The 20,854-nt window shown below is 36.5% G+C and overlaps 1 protein-coding gene across 1 annotated transcript in view; it reads right to left on the reverse strand.

The window, feature by feature from the left end:
* The window catches only part of Tomm70 (translocase of outer mitochondrial membrane 70), a 34,691-nt gene extending 15,631 nt beyond the window's left edge, over positions 1–19,060 (reverse strand). The window contains exons 1-4 of the mRNA XM_004857977.4: positions 18,290–19,060; positions 7,180–7,353; positions 5,397–5,523; positions 2,488–2,597 (exon numbers count right to left, since the gene is read on the reverse strand). Coding sequence (XP_004858034.2) covers positions 2,488–2,597; positions 5,397–5,523; positions 7,180–7,353; positions 18,290–18,784 — 906 coding nt within the window. The 5' untranslated portion in view covers positions 18,785–19,060. The remainder of the gene's footprint in view (positions 1–2,487; positions 2,598–5,396; positions 5,524–7,179; positions 7,354–18,289) is intronic.
* Between the last annotated feature and the right edge of the window lie 1,794 nt (positions 19,061–20,854).

A 20,854-nucleotide genomic window follows, 5' to 3' on the forward strand; every position in this document is an offset into this window, starting at 1 on the left:
TGGTCTAATGTAGGATGGATGGAGAGCAGAATAGAATAACACTTAAAAGACAAAATCTAAGGGAAAACCCATTGCTATTATTTGAATCTGTCCCCCAAGTTCATGTGTTGGAAACTAAATCTGCAATCTAATATAATGGGAGGTGGGGCTTAATAAGACATGATTAGGTCGGGAGGGCTCTATTTTCATGAATGGATTAATATCATTACCCAGGAGTGGGTTAGTTATCAAATCAAGACAGTAGATTCATAATAAAACTTGAGTCTTGCTCTCATGTTCTCTTGCCTTTCTATCATGGGATAGTATAGCATGAAGGCCTTCCCCAGATGCTATTACCTTGGTATTGGTTTTTCCAGCCTCCAGAACTGTAAGAAACAAATTTCTTTTCTTTATATCATTTATCATTTTAGGGGAAAAGCTTAAATAGAATTTTAAATAGCATTTACTTGAAGCTGGGTAAATCATGAAAGTCTTTTAGTTTCCCATTTCAGCTTAGAAATGAAGCTATTGCCTATCTTCCACACTGGATTATAAATTTATAGTTAAAATAATGTTTCAAGAAATGGACTTACGTAACAAATGAAAAGATCACATTTTAGTTCTGCCACTTATTCACTATGAGCTATGATTTAAAAAATATAGTGAATGTTTAAAATTTTTTAAAAAATTACTATAATAAAAGACATTGGCATTCATCCCTCTCAAAATACTTTCCTTCATTTTGAACACATTTATCTAATTGTTCCTGCTACTTTCTGAAGCAGTTCTGGAAGTCCTCTTTCGTGAGTCTGTGTTTTTTTTTTTTAATTAATTTTATTGTCTAATTGTATTCTTGTAGCTGCCTCAACCCCTGAACTTATTAAAAACATTTACATTTCATGGTCATTTTGATTTTGAAGGAAAAAAAGTCACGACTCATAATGCCAGGTCTGTTGAATAAGGTGAATGAAGACACATGGTATGTTTTTATTTGACAGAAATTGCCATAAACATTTGATCAATGGGGTATGTGGTCATAAAATATGGTGAATGTTTAAATTAAAAAATGTATTACAGTAAAAGGTACATTGCCATTGATCCCTCTCACAATACTCAAAATATTCCTTCTACTTCAAACACATTTATCTGGTAATGTCTTTACCACAAGTTTAAAAAAAATTTTTTTTTAAAGATTCATTGTATTGATCATCCCTTGTATATGACATGTCATTAAACCTCTAATCTCAAGTTTTCTCATCCCTGAAGTAGTAGTTGAAATAAATATTTGCCTTATTTATCTTACTAGCTTCTTTTAAGGCTCAATTTATGAAGCTAACATGATGTTTTGCAAAGTGTTTTTGGAGGAACATCAGTTTTACAAGACGCTTAAGCAGAAAAAAGTTGCACAGTTCAAAGAGACTGAGAGCTATTACTGTTATATTTCTCTTGGACAGTGGTGGGAAACCTATGGCATCTACGCTATTGTGTTTTTCTTTTAAAGACAAAAGATGTTAATGTATAAGATGCTTTTATAAGCTAAAACCTTGGTATTCAGGTTTAATTGCAGTGTTGGCACTCTGCAATAAATGAGTGGATTTTGGGTCGCAGTTTGGGCACCAGTCTCTAACAGGTTTGCCCTCACTGCTCTTGGAGATTCACAACCCAACCAGCACATTAAATTCCTACAGTGAAGAAGCCTGTTTTAATCATTTCATTCTGCTAATAGTCACAGATGAGAATTTAAATATATATAATTGTTAAAATCCATTTAAGAGAAAAGCAAGTCATTAGTAAAGAAAAAAGGAACAACTGCCCTGATATTACTGAAATTTAGCAGTGAATCTTCAGTGACAAAGATGGTGGTGCTCTCTCAGCACTACTGTATGTACGTCTCCCACTAGACATTAGCCACGTTAGGTCTTTTATAGAGTAACAGTCTCACTAAATTTTAATTCTATAAGGAAGGCAACATGTTTTTGCACACCTATCCCCATACATGGAGCTTTGTTTAATAATGGTTTGTTGAATTAAACTATCCACTACTAACAGCCTAAAACAAATGTCCACTTACACAATATAAGTTTAAAAATTAGTGATACAGAACAGGGGTTGGCAAATATTTTCCTGTAAAAAGCCAGGTAATAAACAATTTAGGCTTTTCAGGGGATATAGTCGCTGTATGCTACAACAACCACTTAGCTCTGTTGCAGGCCGAAAGCAGCCAAAAACAATATGTGAGTGGCTGAATATTATTTACAAATACAAAAGGCAGACTGGATTTGGCCCATTGGTCATAGTATAGCAACTTTTAACACAGATGAATTCCAGTCTCCTCCAAGTACAGTAATGAACACAGCCTACATACTTATTGAAAAAGAATATGTCACAAAAGCCCAAGATTATACGAAAAAGAAATGTAATTCCACCCGAATTTCAGTTGTTACTATAATCATTTTTCCCAAGTTCAAGTAGCATACTCTCTCTATTTCACAATTCAGATTAATTTACCTTGTACTTTTCTTTGGCTTTCTCTTTTCCGAGAAGTTTAAGAACTTTATCAGCTAATAGCATGCTTTGTTGATTTTGGAACCCTTCTAATATACACACAGCAGTGACATCTAGAAATGATGGAAAAATAAGGATGCAATTATTGCAGAGATGATCAGCAGTATCAAATAGGTACAATGTAATACAGAAAGTCAAACTAAATTAATAGCCTGATGAGGCTATTTCATTTTGAACAGAACTGATTATCAATATTTCAAGTTTCTCCCCTTCTCTGAGATTAAAATTTCCTTCACCTATAAAATGAAAAGCTTTGTGCTATATAATTTCTGACATTGCTCTAACGTTTTATAGATAGCAAATAAAACAAGGAATATAGGAATTCTCTCTTCTGACCAGGAACCAGATGGCAAATCAACATAAGATAGTTCTCTCATAAGCCATTTTCATTTGCCACAGCTCAAGACACAATGATTTGAAATTTAAAAGATAGACTTCTGGCTGGGGATTTAGCTCAGTGGTTCCGCCGCCTGCCTCACAAGCGCAAGATCCTGAGTTCAATCCCCCATTACCAAAAAAAAAAATAAAAAGAGACTTCCTTAACTTTTCAACCTTTCTTTCATTCAAAGTATTCAATGATCATTCTTTCTCTTTTTGAAGACCATTTCTCAAAATTTCACATCCTGCACCTCCAAACAAGTCAATCTAGTGCTACATTCCCCTGATAACTTTGGTTCATGCCAATGTCAATGTCTTTTTCTCATCCAATTTCCCTCTAAAACTCCAATCAAATTCCTTCCTCTTTGGCAATTACTATATTAGTAACTTCAAGATCTAGCCCAAACTTAGGATTCTCTTTTCTAAAGCAACACCACTTCCACCAACTACCAAATTATATGACACCATAAAACTTCAAGTTTTGCTAAAATGTTCTCTAAAGCATTATTATCATTTGATAATCCAGGATTTTTAAAAAAGGGGCTTTATGCCTGGAAATAGCCCAAGTGGCCATCAACTGAAAACTGGATAAAGATGTGGTTTTTATAAAATGGAATACTACCCAGCCATAAAGAACGAGAAACTAGAGACATTTATAGCTAAATGGATGCATACTGAGGACATACTCTTAAGGGAAATAAATAGGACACACATGTGTAAATACCGAATAGTTTCTCTGGTTGTGAGAAACTGAAAGTGTAAATAATGATTAAAATGAATAACTGATAATGTGAAATAGGAAGAAAAGGTCCAAAGGGGTAGGGGAAGTGGGAGGGGTAGGGGAAAGGAAAGAAGGGAAGGGAAAAATTATGAGAAAAGGAAAAATGGAAACAAAGTCTTTGTAAATGGGGAAAGGTGGAGAGGGTGAATAGAGGACAGGAAATGGGGAAAAAAAAAGAACCAAGATATATCATGTAAAGGTACAAGTACCCAGTGATAAATGTAAATGTACTGTGTATCTAAAATGTACCAATAAAAGAATCTAAGGGAAAAAATGGAGTATTACTCAGCCATAAAGAATGAGAAACTAGAAACATTTATAGCTAAATGGATGCACATTGAGGTGATACTCTTAAATGAAATAAATAGGACACACATGTGTAAATACTAAATAGTTTCTCTAGTGTGAGAAACCAAAAGTGTAAATAAGGACTAAAAGGTATAATACATAATGTGAAATAGGAAGAAAAGGGGCAAAGGGGAAGGGGAAGTGGGAGGGGTAGGGGTAAAGAAAGAAGGGAATGCAATTAATGTGAGAAAAAGAAAAAATGGAAACAAAGTCTTTGTAGATAGGGAGGGGTAGAGGGGTTGAAGGGAGGGCAGGGGAATGGGGAAAAAATAAGAACCAAGATGGATTATGTAAAGGTGCAAATTTCCAATGATGAATGTCATTATATTGTATACCTTAAATGTACCAATAAAATTAATTTAAAAGGGGGGGGGCTTTAAAAATGTTTAAAAAAATTTTTTTGGTGGGCCAGAGATTTAGCTCAGTGGTTCCGCCACCTGCCTAGCAAGTGCAAGGAATCGAGTTCAATCCCCGGTACCAAAAAAAAAAAAAAATTTTTTTTGGTAGTGCTGGAGATCGAATCCAGGGCCTTGTTGAAGCTTTTTCTTTTTAAAAAGTGGGATTTGGGGCTGGGGATTTAGCTCAGTGGTTCCAGCGCCTGCCTTGCAAGCGCATGGTCCCGAGTTTGATCCCTGGTACCAAAAAAAAAAAAAGTGGGATTGTGTGCTGTGGGTGTAGTTCCAGTGACAGAGGTGTGCTTGCATTCATAAGTGCCTGGGTTTGATCTCCAATACCAGAAAAAAAAAAGTTATTTAAAAATGTAGTGGAAAGCACTGTTGGGTTATAGAAATAATACACTGATTTTAGCTTCACAATATCTAGAAAAATGTACTTTAAAAGCCAGTGGGGACTATACGCTAATTGCAGTTTTGGAAACAGACACAGCCAATTAGAGGATGCCAAACATTTATAGCATCTACTGAGAATGACAAATTGACTTAGATGTTTTATACCAACTGCATAATTTGCAACTTGGTATAAAATGAAGTATGAAAATATTAAGGGCATAAAAACAACTTTTAAAAATTATTCATCTTAAAGTTATTTTATTTCTTAAAACAGCTGTAAGTAGAAACACTATCACTTGCCAAAACTTCTGATTCCCTTATTCATGGAATTATACTGATGCTCACTAATTGCCATGTTTAAATTGTGTGGTATATAAATTCCAAATCTTTAGTATCAGCAATTTCACTTTAAACTAGAAAACAAAGTCTCAATTGGGGAAGAATTCAACTTTTAAAGACAACTGATTTCTGTACTCACAAGGCAGAATTTTATATAAATTTACAATGACTATAAAGCCTTTAGAAATTTTCATATGCAAACACAAAAATAGCCTCACCTTCTAAACATTCCTTCTTATTGTCTAGCTTCTCGTGGGCTTTCGCACGTCTAAACAGAGCTTTCACATATTTGGGATTAAGTTCAACAGCCTTTGTACAATCTTGGGCCACCTCTTTCCATTTTTGCTGTAATTGAAAGTATTTTAAGAGTCACACTAATAAAAGTACTGTTCAAAAGATATCAGTTTTCCAAAGTTAACAGGCCAAGTATTAAGAGTCCCACAACAGAAAAAGTATCCCAAATACAAAGAGTTAATATTTACACTATACATACTATAAAACCTCACATAAATATCTTTAAAGAAGACAAGTTACCAGATTTTTAAAAATAGGCAATGAACATACTTTGGCCATCTTTCTACCTCCAAACCTACCTCGAGTTTTGTGCTCCTACCATTTTCTTCTTTGCTCCTGTTAAAACTGAGGAAGCATCCATCTTCATCAAAGGTCAAACCTCCACTGGTGATCTGAATTCCATGACCTCTCTGTCCATGGACTTCACTCTTCTAGCTATCCCTTCTCTGCAAGAGTCTGCTTCTCTTCTGAGCCATTCCCACGAATATAGAAACACTTGCTCTTGTGTATTTCATCTTTTAAAACCCCTCCTTTGACTCTGTAACTACCCAAACAATACCCCACTTCTCAGTACCTCTTTATTGCTGATCCTCTAGATTTTCAACTTTATCTCATTTCCACCTACCAATAGTCCCTTCTCAATTTCCTCTGCTGAATTCTCTTCCTTGACTCAACATGATGACATCCTCAAGGTCTCATCTCGTCTCTCCCTTAGGTAATTATACTGACTTTATATACCCCAACTAAAATTATAGATGAAATCTGAAATTTATCAGAAGCACAAGACCACTCTACTAAAATAGGCATTTTTCCAATATAACCGTCTACTTAGTCTCTATCTTCTGGTAGTAAAATCTTTTACCTCTTCAGCTTTCACATTCAATGCAATAACAAGTTCTGCTGATTTTCAGTTTTTCTTCATGTCTTACCTAGGTTACTTTAACATCCTTATTTGTTTTCCCAGTCTCCACTCTTGCCTCTTTTCAACATATTCTCAACAAAATATGATAGTTTTAAATGATGTTCTTGCCCTGCTTAAAACTCTTTAGTATATCCACTATAGTCAGAATCACTCCAAACTCTATTATTGCCTACAAGGCTTTTTAAGACCTAGTCCCTATCTGGTTTTCCAATTTCATCTTTCTTCTACCCTTATTTGAACATGCCAAACTCTTTCTTCCCTCAGAGTAGAAAAAACATATTGTTTCTTCTATAATACTCTCCACTCTGCCGTTTTTTTCATCAATCCACTAAATAAATATACAATGGCTCTACATCTAGTCTTTAAAAGGTAAAACAGGTTGGCATATGCTGATATGAAAAGCTGTACAAAATACTGAAAAACTTTATCACCAACAGTATTTAAAAGGAAATCATCTTTCGTTTTCCCTTGCACCATATGCAACTATTACTTACAGCTACAGAAAGAAGTTGACGAACAGCCTCAAAGGGTTAAAGACCTACTAAAAAACTTTAATTTTTTATACTATCTAATTTCATAAAAGCTGAAATATTTATAACTGGGGTATATTTGTAACCAGCAAGACTAATATTTGTTCTTGAAAATTTTTTTAAAGGAAATGAAAACAAAAATCTTATTAATTTCAAAACAATGTCAAAAATGCATTAGATTTGAATAGCATTAACTGAAACTTAAAGCAAATACTGAAAAACAAAGGAAAAGAGAAAACATCCCAGTGTACATACCAACTGTTCAAAGGCAGCAGCTCTATTTTGATAAAATGTGGAAAGATCAACATTCTTTTCTGTAGGGCACAAACTGATAGCTTCTGTATAGCACTGAATAGCTTGTTCATACTTTCCTGCTTTAAAATACTTATTGCCTTTGTTCTTGGCTGCTTGGGCTCTATCAAGAGAGTTCTGAAACAAGAGAAACAATTACCAAACACTAATCAATATTTGACAATAGACTGTGACCATTATAATTAAATGGTAAATTGATAAACTGTGCTTAATGGATATAAGACAATGGTTCTTAGTTGAGAATAATTTTACTCATTTCAGAAATACCCAGTCCCAATAATAAGAACTGGCTGTGAGACTGAAGAAAAAGGCAGGTAGATCCAGGACTCTACAAAGTACAATGTATTGGGGACTTACGAACAGAAGGGTGTGCTGGGTGACAAGATCCCTATACCCCAAAGGAAAAGGAAGAGATGTATATGCTAGGCTTGACAAAGGTTGGCTTCAGGGAAGTGGAATGTACCTATCCTTTCCCAAACTTTTATCCTTTTCTTTTTTTTTTTTTTTTGTACCAGGGATAGAACTCAGAACCTTGTGCTTGCAAGGCAGGCAGTGTCCTTTTCTTTTCTTAATTTTTAATTATTTTTCTTTGCAGTACTGGATTGAACCAGGTGCTCACACATGTTCTGTAAGTGCTTTGCCACTGAGCTACATTCCTAGCCCATTTAAAAAATATAATTATCAGTACATATTAACTGTACAAAATAATGGTGGTTGCATTGTGACATTTCTTTAAATGCATATAATGTGCTTTGATGGTATTTGTCCTCCCTCTTACCTTCCCCAAATAGCCCCCCTTCTACTTTCATGTCTTTTTGTTTTTCCCTAGGATCCACACATGAGCAAAAACTATTAATATGTCCAACATCAGTTAAGAAAAAGCCTGTTTATAGCTGGCACAACACACTTGGTTGACCTTCTGACTACTGCTGTCCTTTTTATCTTATAGGGTTTGTGATGTGTTCCAGGGTCACGTGGCAGGCAAAACAGCAGTTGTGACCAAGACAGCTATGGCTATACTAAGCTGGATCCCTACATTCACAGGTGCTGTTTTGGTAACATAATCTGGAAATATTTTGCCTTTTTTTTTTTTGGTGGTTCTGGAGAGAACCCAGGGCCTCAAGCATGCTAGGCAAGCACTCTACCACTAAGCTGCATCCCTATCCCTGGAAACAGTTTTGATTGTCACAATATGGGAGAAGGGAGATGCTATGAGCATCAAGTAGGAAGAGGCCAGGGATGCTAACTTCCTATAATGCACAGTACAGTCCACCACAACAAAGAATTATCAGATCCAAAATGTTAATATTGCCAAGGCTGAAAAACTCTGGTAAATACCTCAATATTATTTTGCATTTTCCTTACTATTAATGAATTTTAAAATATTTTCATGTTTATTGGTTAGTTGGCTTAGTCTGACAACCACTAATTCATGTTTTGCACTTTTCTAGGCTATTTGTCAATAATGCAGAACAGACAGTATAAATACTTCATTTTTCATCGGTATCTCCATTATGATCGTTATTTCAAATGTATCATTTGTCCATCAACAAATTTTTTGTATGTACTCTTATCTCTGTCTCAGAGTCTGGTTTTTGGAAGGCCCAACACACACACACACACACAGACTTTATGTGGACAGCATTGAAGAGATGGTAATTAATACCTACTGAGGACAGCTGTGAAAATTTCAATCAATACTTGGGAAGCATCTCTGAAGATAAAACCAGTTATCCAGATTCCAGTCACTAGCCCCCTGAGCTTTGTGGTATATCCTCACAACTTGGTTACTGTTTGCCAATACTACCCAACTTTAACAAATATAGTAGTAAGCAAGACTCCATATACTTCCCAACAGGTAAATACTAATAAAATAAAAGCAGAAGCAGCTGGCCCTATAGACAATTTAAATAATGTGTGAACAGCAGATTGTTTGAGGCTCAGCAAGTTGTTTGATATCTCTTAGTTATAAAAAGAAGGTAAGATGGGCTGGGGATTTAGCTCAGTGGTTTCACCGCCTGCTGCGCAAATGCAAGGACCCGAGTTCAATCCCTGGTACCAAAAAAAAGAAAGCAGGTAAGATGGCAAGTAAGATACTTTTCTTGAACCTACTCTTTTTCTCCCTTTAATTCATTTTTCCCCTTCCACTTATCTTTTGTTTTTCTTCTATAGTATCACTGCAGCTATAGTTCTTTTTAAAATGGATAGTGTGTAAAGAAGGATTTGTAGGAAACAAAGTATCTAAATTCAGAGTATTACACAGACAGTTTAAGCTAGTATCAAGAAGAAATAGGTATATTTTAAATCTAAGATGAGAGGATGAAAGCAACCAATATAAAAACACAAACAAATGAATAGATGAACACAAAATCTTCCATTCGTCAAAAGACTTAATCCATTGCTAAAAGCTCTGAAATATAAATTAAATAGCAACTCTGAAACATATTTCATGGACACATGTTTTAGGACTATGAAAATACGCCAGAACTAAACTAATAGAGAAACAGCCATAAGACAAGACAGCTGAGAATCCTTTAGGTAGGTGTAGGCTCTGTGGGGACAATGAAGATGACTGCTGGAAAACTTGCATTTGAGACAATCTCAACAATCCTCTTACTCCACTGCAAAGTAGAAGTCAGATTGGGTAGGGCTCTTATCTAGGAAGACTGAAGATTCCCTTTTCCCAAGAGACAAGTGACAGGCATAAATGAAGAACACACAATCAAGAATTGCTAATACTGGGCCAGGGATTTAGCTCAGTGGTTCTGCCGCCTGCCTTGCAAGTGCAAGGACCCGAGTTCAATCTCTGGTACCAAAAAAAGAATTGCTAATACTGAAGGAAGATCAATACATTAAAGAGAGATCCAAGTCAATTAGAAAAATAATATCTAGGAAAGTAGGATGAACCAATTAACGACAATGACAACGACAAGGCTGCTGAGGAGCTGTGCAGCTGCTAGAGATTGAACTCAGGGCCTTGTGCATGACACTCATTGTGCCACTGAGCTACATCCCCAGTCACAGTCCGAAATCTTGCAAATGAAAAAGGATTATTAGAATTAACTCAATAGATGGGGTATATATTGCAACAGGCACAGCTAAGAAGCACATTAACCAGCAGAAGATGGAATGGAGCCAAGGAAACTGCTAGAAGACAATAAAAGTAGGACAGCCAGGTGAGAAGTATGGAGAAAAAGTTAAATGATATGAAGTAGGTATCTAAGTTCCAATATCTATCTGATGCTCTAGGCATAGAAAGGAAGGTCTAAATAAACAAGTATTTAAAAATTCCTAAAGAAAAATGTTACATATTTAAAAACATATTATGGTGAAATTGCACAACAAAAATCCAAAAGTATTTAGGCAGAAAAAAAAAAAAATTACCTGAAAAAGAAAAAGAACAAATCTAGTACCAGACTATCACCAACATTATATACTAAAAAAAGAGAAGTAACAATTTCAAAGTTCTGAAGATTAGCTTGAACCAAAAATACCTCACCAAAGTAGCATCTGAGGCAGAACACAAGACTAGCCATGCACAACTTTCTTACCACTAAAAGTAAATTCTAAAATGGAGGAATGACCAATATCATGAAAAGCAGAAAGTAAAGAACAAACTAAAAAACTAAAATATGGCAGTAATTACTAACCATGTCAATAGTAACAATAAATAGGTTAGATGCCTACATTAAGACAGATTTTGCCAGGCACGGTAGTACACACCTATAATCCCAGTGCTTAGGAGGTTTGTCTCAAAAACATGACAGATTTTCAAACTGCTTAAAACCAAAACTAAGTGCTGCCTAAAAAGTATGACAAGATAAAATGGCATAGAATGGTTAAGGAAAAAGTTATAGAAGACAAATACTAAAAAAGACAGTTTATCAGTCAAGACAGCATTCAAAAGCATCAGATAGAAAAGTTTTACTGATAAAATGTACAACCTGACACAGATATAATAATCGTGACTCTGTCTAATAAAGCTTGAAAATAAATCCAACTACCTTTGATATTAAATAAAGATGAAAGAAAAACATTATTTTAATTTCTTACAGTAAGTTTTCAGTGCGCCTAAATCACCCAAAACCTGCCTAATACATACCCTAAAATAGTTTAGGCACTGTTTATGAAGAAAATATTGTGGCATATTAAATGTATTTGAGGAGTATTTTTGAATATAAATGTACTTCAGAGTTAATCAATATTTTAACAATATACAGATTAAACAAAAACACTCTCTGAATAGAATAACCTTGTTTCATTAGCACAAACAGGCTCTTTCCTATCTACTAAAGTCTAAGCCTAAATGGTATCACAAGAATACAAGGAGAGGCAGACATATGGAAGGGATGAAGAAGAATCTGGAGAGAGTGATACAAGGCTTCCCCCTCCTTAGAAAGACATACACTTCAGCTGGGAGTGGAGGCACATGCCTGTAATCCCAGCACTCAGAAGGCTGAGGCAGGAGGATCGCTTCGAGTTGGAGGCCAGTCTGGGCTACATGGTGAGTTCAGGGCCAGCCTGAACTACACAGGGAGACCTTGCTTCAAAAAATTAAAAAAAAAGAAAGACACTCATTTTTATTTAGTAAAGTCTAAACCTTAAACCATCCAACTGAATATTTCAATGAGCTATTTACCTTCAATTAGTTTTTATAACTTCCTTTTTAAAATTACATATTCTTTGACTCCTAAGGTCAAAATCAGAGATTCAAACAATCAAAACATCCTGAAATGCTAGTATCTTTTCATGGGATCTATCTTGCTGTCCAAAAGCTACAAAGGAGATTTTAAAGACTATAATGCCATTTAATGGGACTAGATAGAACTTGATTTTGGTAGTTTTTTCAAGGTTCCATATTTTACACTAAAACTGTGTATTTTTTTTTTTTTTACACAAAAATTTTTTTTTGTTGATGTGACTCAACTATAGATGGCCCTCTACCACAGATTCAACCCACTGTGGATTGAAAATACTCAGGAAAAAAAAGTTAAATTGTTGCTGATGGGTACTATGCACTTAGACATGCATGAGATGGATGGCTGCTGTTTGAATCAGTACTAAACGTGCCCAGATTTATTTTTCCTGGTCATTATTTCCTAAACAATACTGTATTACAACTATTTACATAGTATTAGGTATTATAGTAATCAAGAGATGACTTCAGGTATATGACTGGATTTGTGTAGGTTACATGCAAATACTACAATAAAGCACTTGAGTGTCATTATAGTTTGTTATCCCTGGAGAGTCCTGAAGCCAACCACTTGAAGACGCAGAAGCACAACTCTACAACATCCAAAAGGGTAGCCTTTATCCTGAAGGAACAGGCTAGATATCGGTGCAGAAAACAAACAAGCAGACTAGACTAGCAGCCTCTCAAATGAACTGTCACTAATCAAAATGCTGAAATCCCAGTCCACATCAAGAAAATATATATTAGATGATAAGTAAATTGTATAGATGAGCAGAAAATTACTGGTTCAAGGATTAGCCAACTACATGTATGCATACATATAAATTCAAATCTACTCGAGTAAAACACATGACTGAAAGTGAATTAAACTTTTAGATGTAATAATACATCTAAGAAACATTAAATATGCCTTTCCTCTCTCTAGCAATCATTTATGTGTGCTGAAATTTGTCAAACAAGAGGCAAACTCTGAGCACACCTACTGAAGAGGCAAATTTACTCTGGAAAACAAATTACATTTTGAAATGAAAGCAACAGGTATTAAGGTATAATTCCGACAAATTTAGTAGAATGAAAAGACAGCAACTGAAGTCAGTGAGTCACAAGAACTGGCTCTGAAACTAAAATGACCGACAAAAACAGGCGAGTACTGTACTCCAGGGAGGAAATACAGGCCTAAAAGGATTACCACACATATGTAAGGTCGGGAGATCAGAAAAGAACCAACCTTTAAAAAAAGAAGCTCTGAGACATAACTATATCACACAAAGCTTTCAGTGATATACATCTGGAAATTAAGGAACTATTGTTAATTCTTGGTAAGTACTTAAAAAATGTTATCCTAACGATAATATATTGTCAATGTGAAAGAAAATGAGCTAGAATTCTGTACTTCAATCCAAGTGTAAGAAAATAAAATGGATATGAACTTGTTACTATGATACATTTGTATTGTTAAAACACATATGACATTGCTCTTAAATGATTTATTCCCTTAAATTTCCTAAATTCATAAAGCATATTATATTTGAATTCCAGCTTTAGAGAAACAGCAAGCAACTTTGGAATACTGTGATGGTAAAGCTTCATTGTGTCCACCTAATTTGTTGGGAACCACCTAGGAGATTGGTGGAGCACTCTTTGGGGGATACGTCTGGGTGGGTCACAGAGACGAGACATTGAGTGCTATATGTAGTCCTTTGGTTTTCCTCGCTGGTGCTGCTCCCCTGCTTTGCTTCCCAGCTGCCAAGAACCAAAGCAGCTTTCCTCTGCCAAGTCCTTCTACCACAATATTCCTGTTCTGGAGCCTGCTGACCATGTAATGAAACTCCTAAAACTGTGAGCTAAATTAAATTAAGTTGTTGATGTTGAGCATTGTGTCCTAGCAACAAGAAAATTGATGAGAGTGCAGCCACGGCTATAACTGTACTTTACCATGTGGTTTAAAAGCCTTTGTGTGAGGGCTTGAAAGGAATGGAGATGAGGGCTAGAGAAGCCTTAGAATGAAGAGATTCCATCCAGGCACTCAGAGGCTACTGCAGCCCTGGTCCAAGATGGCTGGGCTACTGCTCTGGCTGACAGCTGGCCTTGGCATCATCTGTGTCATGCTGATTTTATTAGCATGCAGAATGTAAGAATGGGTGGTCAGGAAGGTTTCCAAGGAGCCTGAGAGAGTAGTGTATGAAGCTGTAGGAATGAAGCCAAAGGTGCAGCCAAGACCTTATAAAGCTGGAGACACCAGGTACATGGAATGTCTACTGAGGAAAGCTGGAGGCTGGAAAGGAGCCAGCCCAAGAGAGGTTGTGTGGGCTGCACCTGGGGACTTTCTAAACCCCTTAAAACTCACATTTTACCACTGTGGGCTCAGATGCTAGATATAGAGCTATAGGACTTAACGTTTGCCCTGCTGAATCTCAGTCTTGCCTCAGTCTGATAGATTTATATCCCCTATTTGTCCCTTTGGGAATGGAAATGTTTACCCTGAGCTACTGTACCATAGGATTATGTAATTTGTTTTTATATTTATATAGGTTCACAGCTAACAGTTTGCCTTGAGTCTCAGAAAACTTTAGACCTACGCTTTTGAAAAATGCCTAAGAAGGAATTAAACAAAATGCCTAAGAAGGAATTAAACCCAATTTAATCAAGTCCTTTCTCATCTCATGCCTCGAAATTTAGAAAATCTACAATCAACCCCACCTACTAAATCACAATACACAGGATTACATAAAAAGTACTAAAAAAATGCTTCTTCTGCAGGATTATAGTTATATATTTTTTAAAAAAGCAAGTGATTGATAAACCCATTATAAACTGAAATTATTATTAAATTGGAAATGCATTCAATAAGTCTAATCTACATTAACATCATAGTGTAGCAACATAGTACAATGTAGTGTACTGGTTGCTTACCCATGATACTGTGGCTACTAGGAACTGCAGCTGGCTGCCCCATCCAGTATCACATATACCATAGAACATACCATCAGCCTGAGGAAAATAAATCAAAATTCAAAATATGGATTCTATTGGATGTCTATTGATTTTGTACCACTGTAAAGTCAAAAAAGTCAAACCATCATAAGTTAGGAATTTTTTTTATGTGGGTATGTGTGTGCATGTATAAACTTACAGACGTCAAAGAGCTCTTAACTATTTATTAGTCAAAGAATTAAGTTTCATTTATTCATTCAATAATTACTATGTATCACAATTGTATTTAGGTTCTAAGAATAAGAAAACAAGATAGAGCCAGTCCAAGCCTTCAAAGATTCAAAAATACAGCAGTAAAGACAGAAATAAGCAATTCTAGTCCAATCTTTTTTTTTTTTTTGGCTGAAGGATTAGAAGTTTGAGGCCAGCCTGGGCAACTTAGTAAGACCCTGTCCCACTAAAACAGGACAAAACAAAAACAACTAAAGGAATGGGAGCTATAGCTCAGCTCAATCTCCAGTATTAAAAAGAACAAAAAAAGCTTTTGCTAGAACTGTGAAGGTCAGTAAAAGGAAAAAATAGAGAAAGACACTAGAAAGGAGACTAAGCATCAGGATTCAGGATATACATGCGCGCGCGCACACACACACACACACACACACACACACACACACACACACAGATTAGGAAGTATTCACCAAAGTTAATTACATAAAAACGTCACTGGTGACCCAGACTGACTAGAAACATTTATATGGGGGAAAGAGAATGAGTTCACTTCAAGGAAAAAGGTAACAGCAAGCTGTTCATTCCTTTGATCCCTTTATTAAAATGTTTAGGTACATCTTTCCCTATTCTGGAGAACTGGCTTAGATTGGTGGTTCCTGACCATTAAAAATAATTGTGGTATTTTTTATCACATAAAAAAACTGAATAAAGTTATCATAAAGTTATTAATACTCAAATTAAAATCATAAATTTTGGGGAATATATCTAATACATCTGTAGAACTAGGATACATGGCCGGTATATTTGGTAGTCCCTTATTTATAACTCAAACCTACAGATTAAGAAGTGCTACAAATAAAACTATCTTCAAAGAAGTCTTCCATTGAAAGAAATCTACTATTCAAGTTTAAAATAAATTACTGGAGAAAAATGGCACATAAGACTTTAATGGCTTAAAACGAACCATGGTTTAATACTTCAATCTCAGACACTACCAACTGTGATTAGATGCTTTCCTTTAATGATACCCTCAAATTTCCATTAATTAAAAAATATGAACAGTCTTTATATTTGCTTTACAAGTTTTTGCTATCTCAGAAAAAAAGATAACTAGAATAAGGTCTGTACTGCTTATGAGAGTTTCAAATCCATTAGACAAAAGTCCAGAAATTTCACTAGTTCACATTACATTAAAGCAAACATAAGCCAACAAACAAAATCCACAGATTTTTTCATTCTACTTGCTCATACTGGACACAGATATTTGTCCAGACTTTCATCCACTTAAAAATTACAGCCAGTTTTCCATCAGTTGAAACGAATGCTTCCCTATTTATGAAACCCAACAAAGTTGCCAATTTAAAGGTACTACTGAAACACAGCAAGTTCTCTAATCACAGACAGTAAATACATTACAATTAGTGGCCAGTTATATTTAGACAGTCTAATAACTCTTAAGCACTAGACTATTTTAAAAAACAAAAATAAGTCTGTAAATATATATACTGGACATCAAAGTTAGTGTATATATTTCCATTAAAAAGGACAAAGACATTTTGCTAAAAAATCTTTAGAAAGTCAAAGCAAGATTTCAGTAGAAACCTAAAGATTCCACAGGGTGATCAATGCTATATGCTAATATTTTGCTCAATTTTGTTTTAGGTTTAAAAAATCACTTTAAAGCCACTCATGTTACACAAAGAATTCTACCTTAAAACCTAGCTTTTAGCAATCAGGTGAATAAAGGCAATTTGCTAAACTCTATCAAATACCAATGGTACAGAATTCCTAGGATAAGGTGGAATGATTGACACTACAATGAAATGTTAAGAAGTTGTTTTATGTACACAAACTTTTTAATGATTATTGTAGAACTGAATACTTTTATGTACTTTTCATTCTATGATTAAAACGAAATAAAAATGATATAGGAATCGATTAGGAATTTTATACATGTGAAAATGATAAAAGACTTGTAATAACCAACTCTTGATAACCACTCTAACAGCACTCAGAATCATCAATTTTTAGTCCTGAATGAAATAGAAGAAGTCTAATATTTTAATCCTCTTATTCAACAGGGATGGCAGAAAAGATGAGAGATAAAATCACGTTCCAAAAGTAACAATGCTGGAGAGCTCAATATAAAGTGACATTTCTCTAGTTCTCATAGGCCACTGGTTCCCTTTATTGTAATACATCTTTTCTGATTAAAAAATAGGCCATGTTTTACTTTCCCAGGGGTAAAGTCATATAGCTCTATAACTGTCTAGCAAAATGCCTCACACATTATAGGTACTAACCTTTAAAGCTAAACTTAGTAAAAACGTGTGGAAAGCAATGTGTATAAGTGTATGTAAGCTTGCATACGTATTAATACTATTTACATGTATATGTGACTAAGAATCACTATAAGTTTCTCCGAACTTTATTCGGATACTACCACTGTACAATTATAGACTCAATAAAATACTCCACCCCACCCAGTTCCAGTACTGTTAAGCAGCTACGACAATTATCCACACAACTGTCAGATACCGAAAGGAGTTAATAAACAAAATCATACAAAGCAGTTCACCAGAAATTCCAATGCTTGTCTAACATCAGACAACTTGTCATCCACACTTCCAGATGAAACGGAAAAATCTGAGCTGATTTCATCCAAAAAGTTTAAGAATTCACTCCCATAGTTTTTTAAAAAACAAGCTACCACCATTTCACTCTTCAGAACTTGTTTACTGGGGGAAGGAGTATAAAAAAGCTAACAAATTCTTTCGCCTTTGTCACAGTAGTAGTCCATACTTCTCCCCCATACTTCAAAAAGGAGCTCTAGGCCTTGGGAATCACAAAAACAATTCATATCACTGTATCAATCATTAACAGAATTCACCCTTCTTTGCTTTTTAATTAATCATCACACTTGCAAACGTTCTTGTACCTATTACTCTAGATATAAATGCTGTATCACTGAAAAGAGAAGCAAAGGACTTTTCTGAAACCCAGAAGGAAATGTCAAACAATGTTGCTAACCTGTCCCCTCTCCATTCCCTACTGAGGCACAAGGAAGAGTCTCCCTAAACTCCTGTACAGCCATTTGGCAGTTGTAGACTGATGCGCAGGACGACCCCCGCCCAACCCGCCAAGGAAAAGCTGCATCACTCGGTTTCACCACTACGGCTCGGGGCCACTTCTCACCATTTCCAGGTGGGCACCTGAGCCTTCCGGATGTCCGCTGCCCAGGGCTGGACTGGCCCTGCCCTCTGGGGTCTTCCGCTCGCTGTTGCGCTTCAGACCGCTGGCGTCGCCCCGGCCTCCGGCCTCCCGTCGCCGTCGCTGCCGGCTCCACAGGTACACGGCTCCAGCGCCCAGCAACAGGGGCGCCCCGACAGCCAGCGCCAGCTGCCATCGGGGTAGGCCTCCAGTGCCCGGGCCCGAAGTCCCGCCACCTCCGCTCACTCCACTCCCGGAGCCGGGCGCAGCCGCTGCGACCACAGCCGCCTCCACTGGCTTAGAGGCGGCCATGACGAGTGTCCTGTGCCACCGCCTGTACGAGTCGCAGGCGCCACAGTCGGCAGGCAGCGTGCGAGGACACACCGGAGGTAAGAAACGAAAGCTAGCAGGCAGAGAGCACGTTAGGCAGAGGGAGCGGACTGCAGAAAAGGGCCAGAGGTCACCGGAAGCCCAGGGCATGCCGGGACAGACCTAGACTTCAGACTCCTCCCCTCTCAACTGTGGGATGAGTCGCTTCCGGGTTAAGGGACCTGGTGTTCAGTGGGCTAAGGGGCCTTTGCTTTTTCCCTTGTGGCTATTTGGGATAGTCATTTGTCGGATCTTGAGCCTCCCGTGGTAGCCGCTATCGTCATTTTCCTTGTAGGGTAGACAGACGATGACTCTTGTATAGCGGAGTGGGGCGGAGGATGGGCACTTATGGAGTGCGCAGTCGATCAGAGCAGAGGGAAAATGAGCGCTGAGAATCGCGGGAGTGGCAGAAGAATTATTTATGTTATTGGCTGGCAGGGTTGGTGGGCTGGGCGTAGGTAGATTGAGACAACGTTTTCCTCTTAGCGCCACGTTTTCAGCTTGGGTCTAGGTGTCCTTTAACTTTCTGCATTTTTCGAGTTAGGGAAAGAACTGAATATAGCCTACTTTATCAGTCATCTTCCAGTCTGACCCATAGCCAGGTTTTACTTCGGACGTATTTGAGGTCCGAAGGGCAATAGGAGGGAGCCGAAAGACTGAATGGAAATGGGCCAAACTGGATTGATTTCAGTGGAAAGACCTGAACCTGGATCCCTATGGCTCTCCGTCTGCACTAATTTTCAAAGTGTCTGTGTTGTTAGGAGTTTAGTGGTTAGAAATGTGAAGCTTCAGCGTTTCTGCCTGCTTCTAACTTTCCTTTGCGTATTTGTATGCGGAGCTGGATTCCGCCTGGCACTCCAGCCTACCCCACCCTGGCAGAACTGTTGTCCCAGCGTTTTGGTCCGCCTACCACCATGCTTGTTTTGCAGAATCTGCCTTCAGCTGACTTCGCTCTAATCTCAAAATATCATTGTCAGTTTATAGGTTTTATATTTCTATCAGCATGTCAATCAAGTCTTTTTCCCATGCTCTGTACCAGGTCTCTTAAAATATGAAAATTACCCTTGCAAAGTGTTTGGAATTCACAGTATGTTCAAGAAAGGACAAATATGGATAGAGAATGAGAAACCAAACAACTATGGCTCCTCATTTCACATATATTAGTTTGCAGACTCATATTAAACATTTATAAAGAATTGTTTTGCTTTAAAATTCAATGGGGTTTTCCAAATCATAGTAACTGCATGAGTATGGAAAGGAGATAATTTATTAAGTGGCACCAAAATGTGCTGAATAGATAGAATGACCTCATTTGAACAAGTTTCAGGATGATTGCTTTTCTCTTGTTTCATATAGGCTCCTACTCATAAATTGCTTTCAGGCAATAGGGTTTCTTAGCAACAAACTAAAAAATATGGACAGTAGCAGTGGAACTGAATTGATGAAATAGTGATTGTTGCAGTGAATCACTTTCCTCTGTGCCCTAAACCCTAAAAGGTTATCTCCTGCTCCTTATAAGCTTGGCCTTTCCTTTTCAGAATAGAAAATTAGGATTCTTCTTTCCTGAAATTTCATTTTATCTGTGGCATTTTGGAGGAATATATGATGCTAGTAATTCTAAACTATTGGTAGAATCTAGAACATTTGAAAATTTAAAAAATTGTTTTGCTTATTTATTGAAATAGGCATTAGATTGTTATAGTTAAAATCCAAAGTTACAGAGGTTTGCTGTGAAATGTTTCCTTCCAATACCTGTCTCTGGTTGCATAGTTCCCCTCTCCAATGGCAATAAATGTTAAGTTTCTTGAAACATTTGTTACATTAACTAATATTTATCTAAAGGATTAATTTGTTTTGTTTTTAGGATTGGCATTTATAAATTTATTTTTGTTGCTTTTATATTTAAAAAGAAATCTCAATTTCATTCCCTAACTTGTTCATTTCTTTTCTCCCATATTCTCAGTTTTCCAATTTATTGCATTATAGAGTGGAAATTAAAGTCGCTTACAGGTTTTATCATGTTACTGACCTGAGGCATACTTTTCTAAGTTGTGAAATGGTGAAAACACACCTCTCATGTTACAGTAAAGATTTAATGAGGTGATACTCATCAAAGTTTTGTTTGTTACAAGATAATAGGCAGTCAATGCTTAGTTGTCTATTTTTCTAAATAAAGGAGGA

Source organism: Heterocephalus glaber, unplaced genomic scaffold (assembly GCF_053883595.1).
Source record: "Heterocephalus glaber isolate CG9 unplaced genomic scaffold, H.glaber_assembly_v1.0 deba00000122, whole genome shotgun sequence".
In the NCBI taxonomy this organism is placed as follows: Eukaryota; Metazoa; Chordata; class Mammalia; order Rodentia; family Bathyergidae; genus Heterocephalus; species Heterocephalus glaber.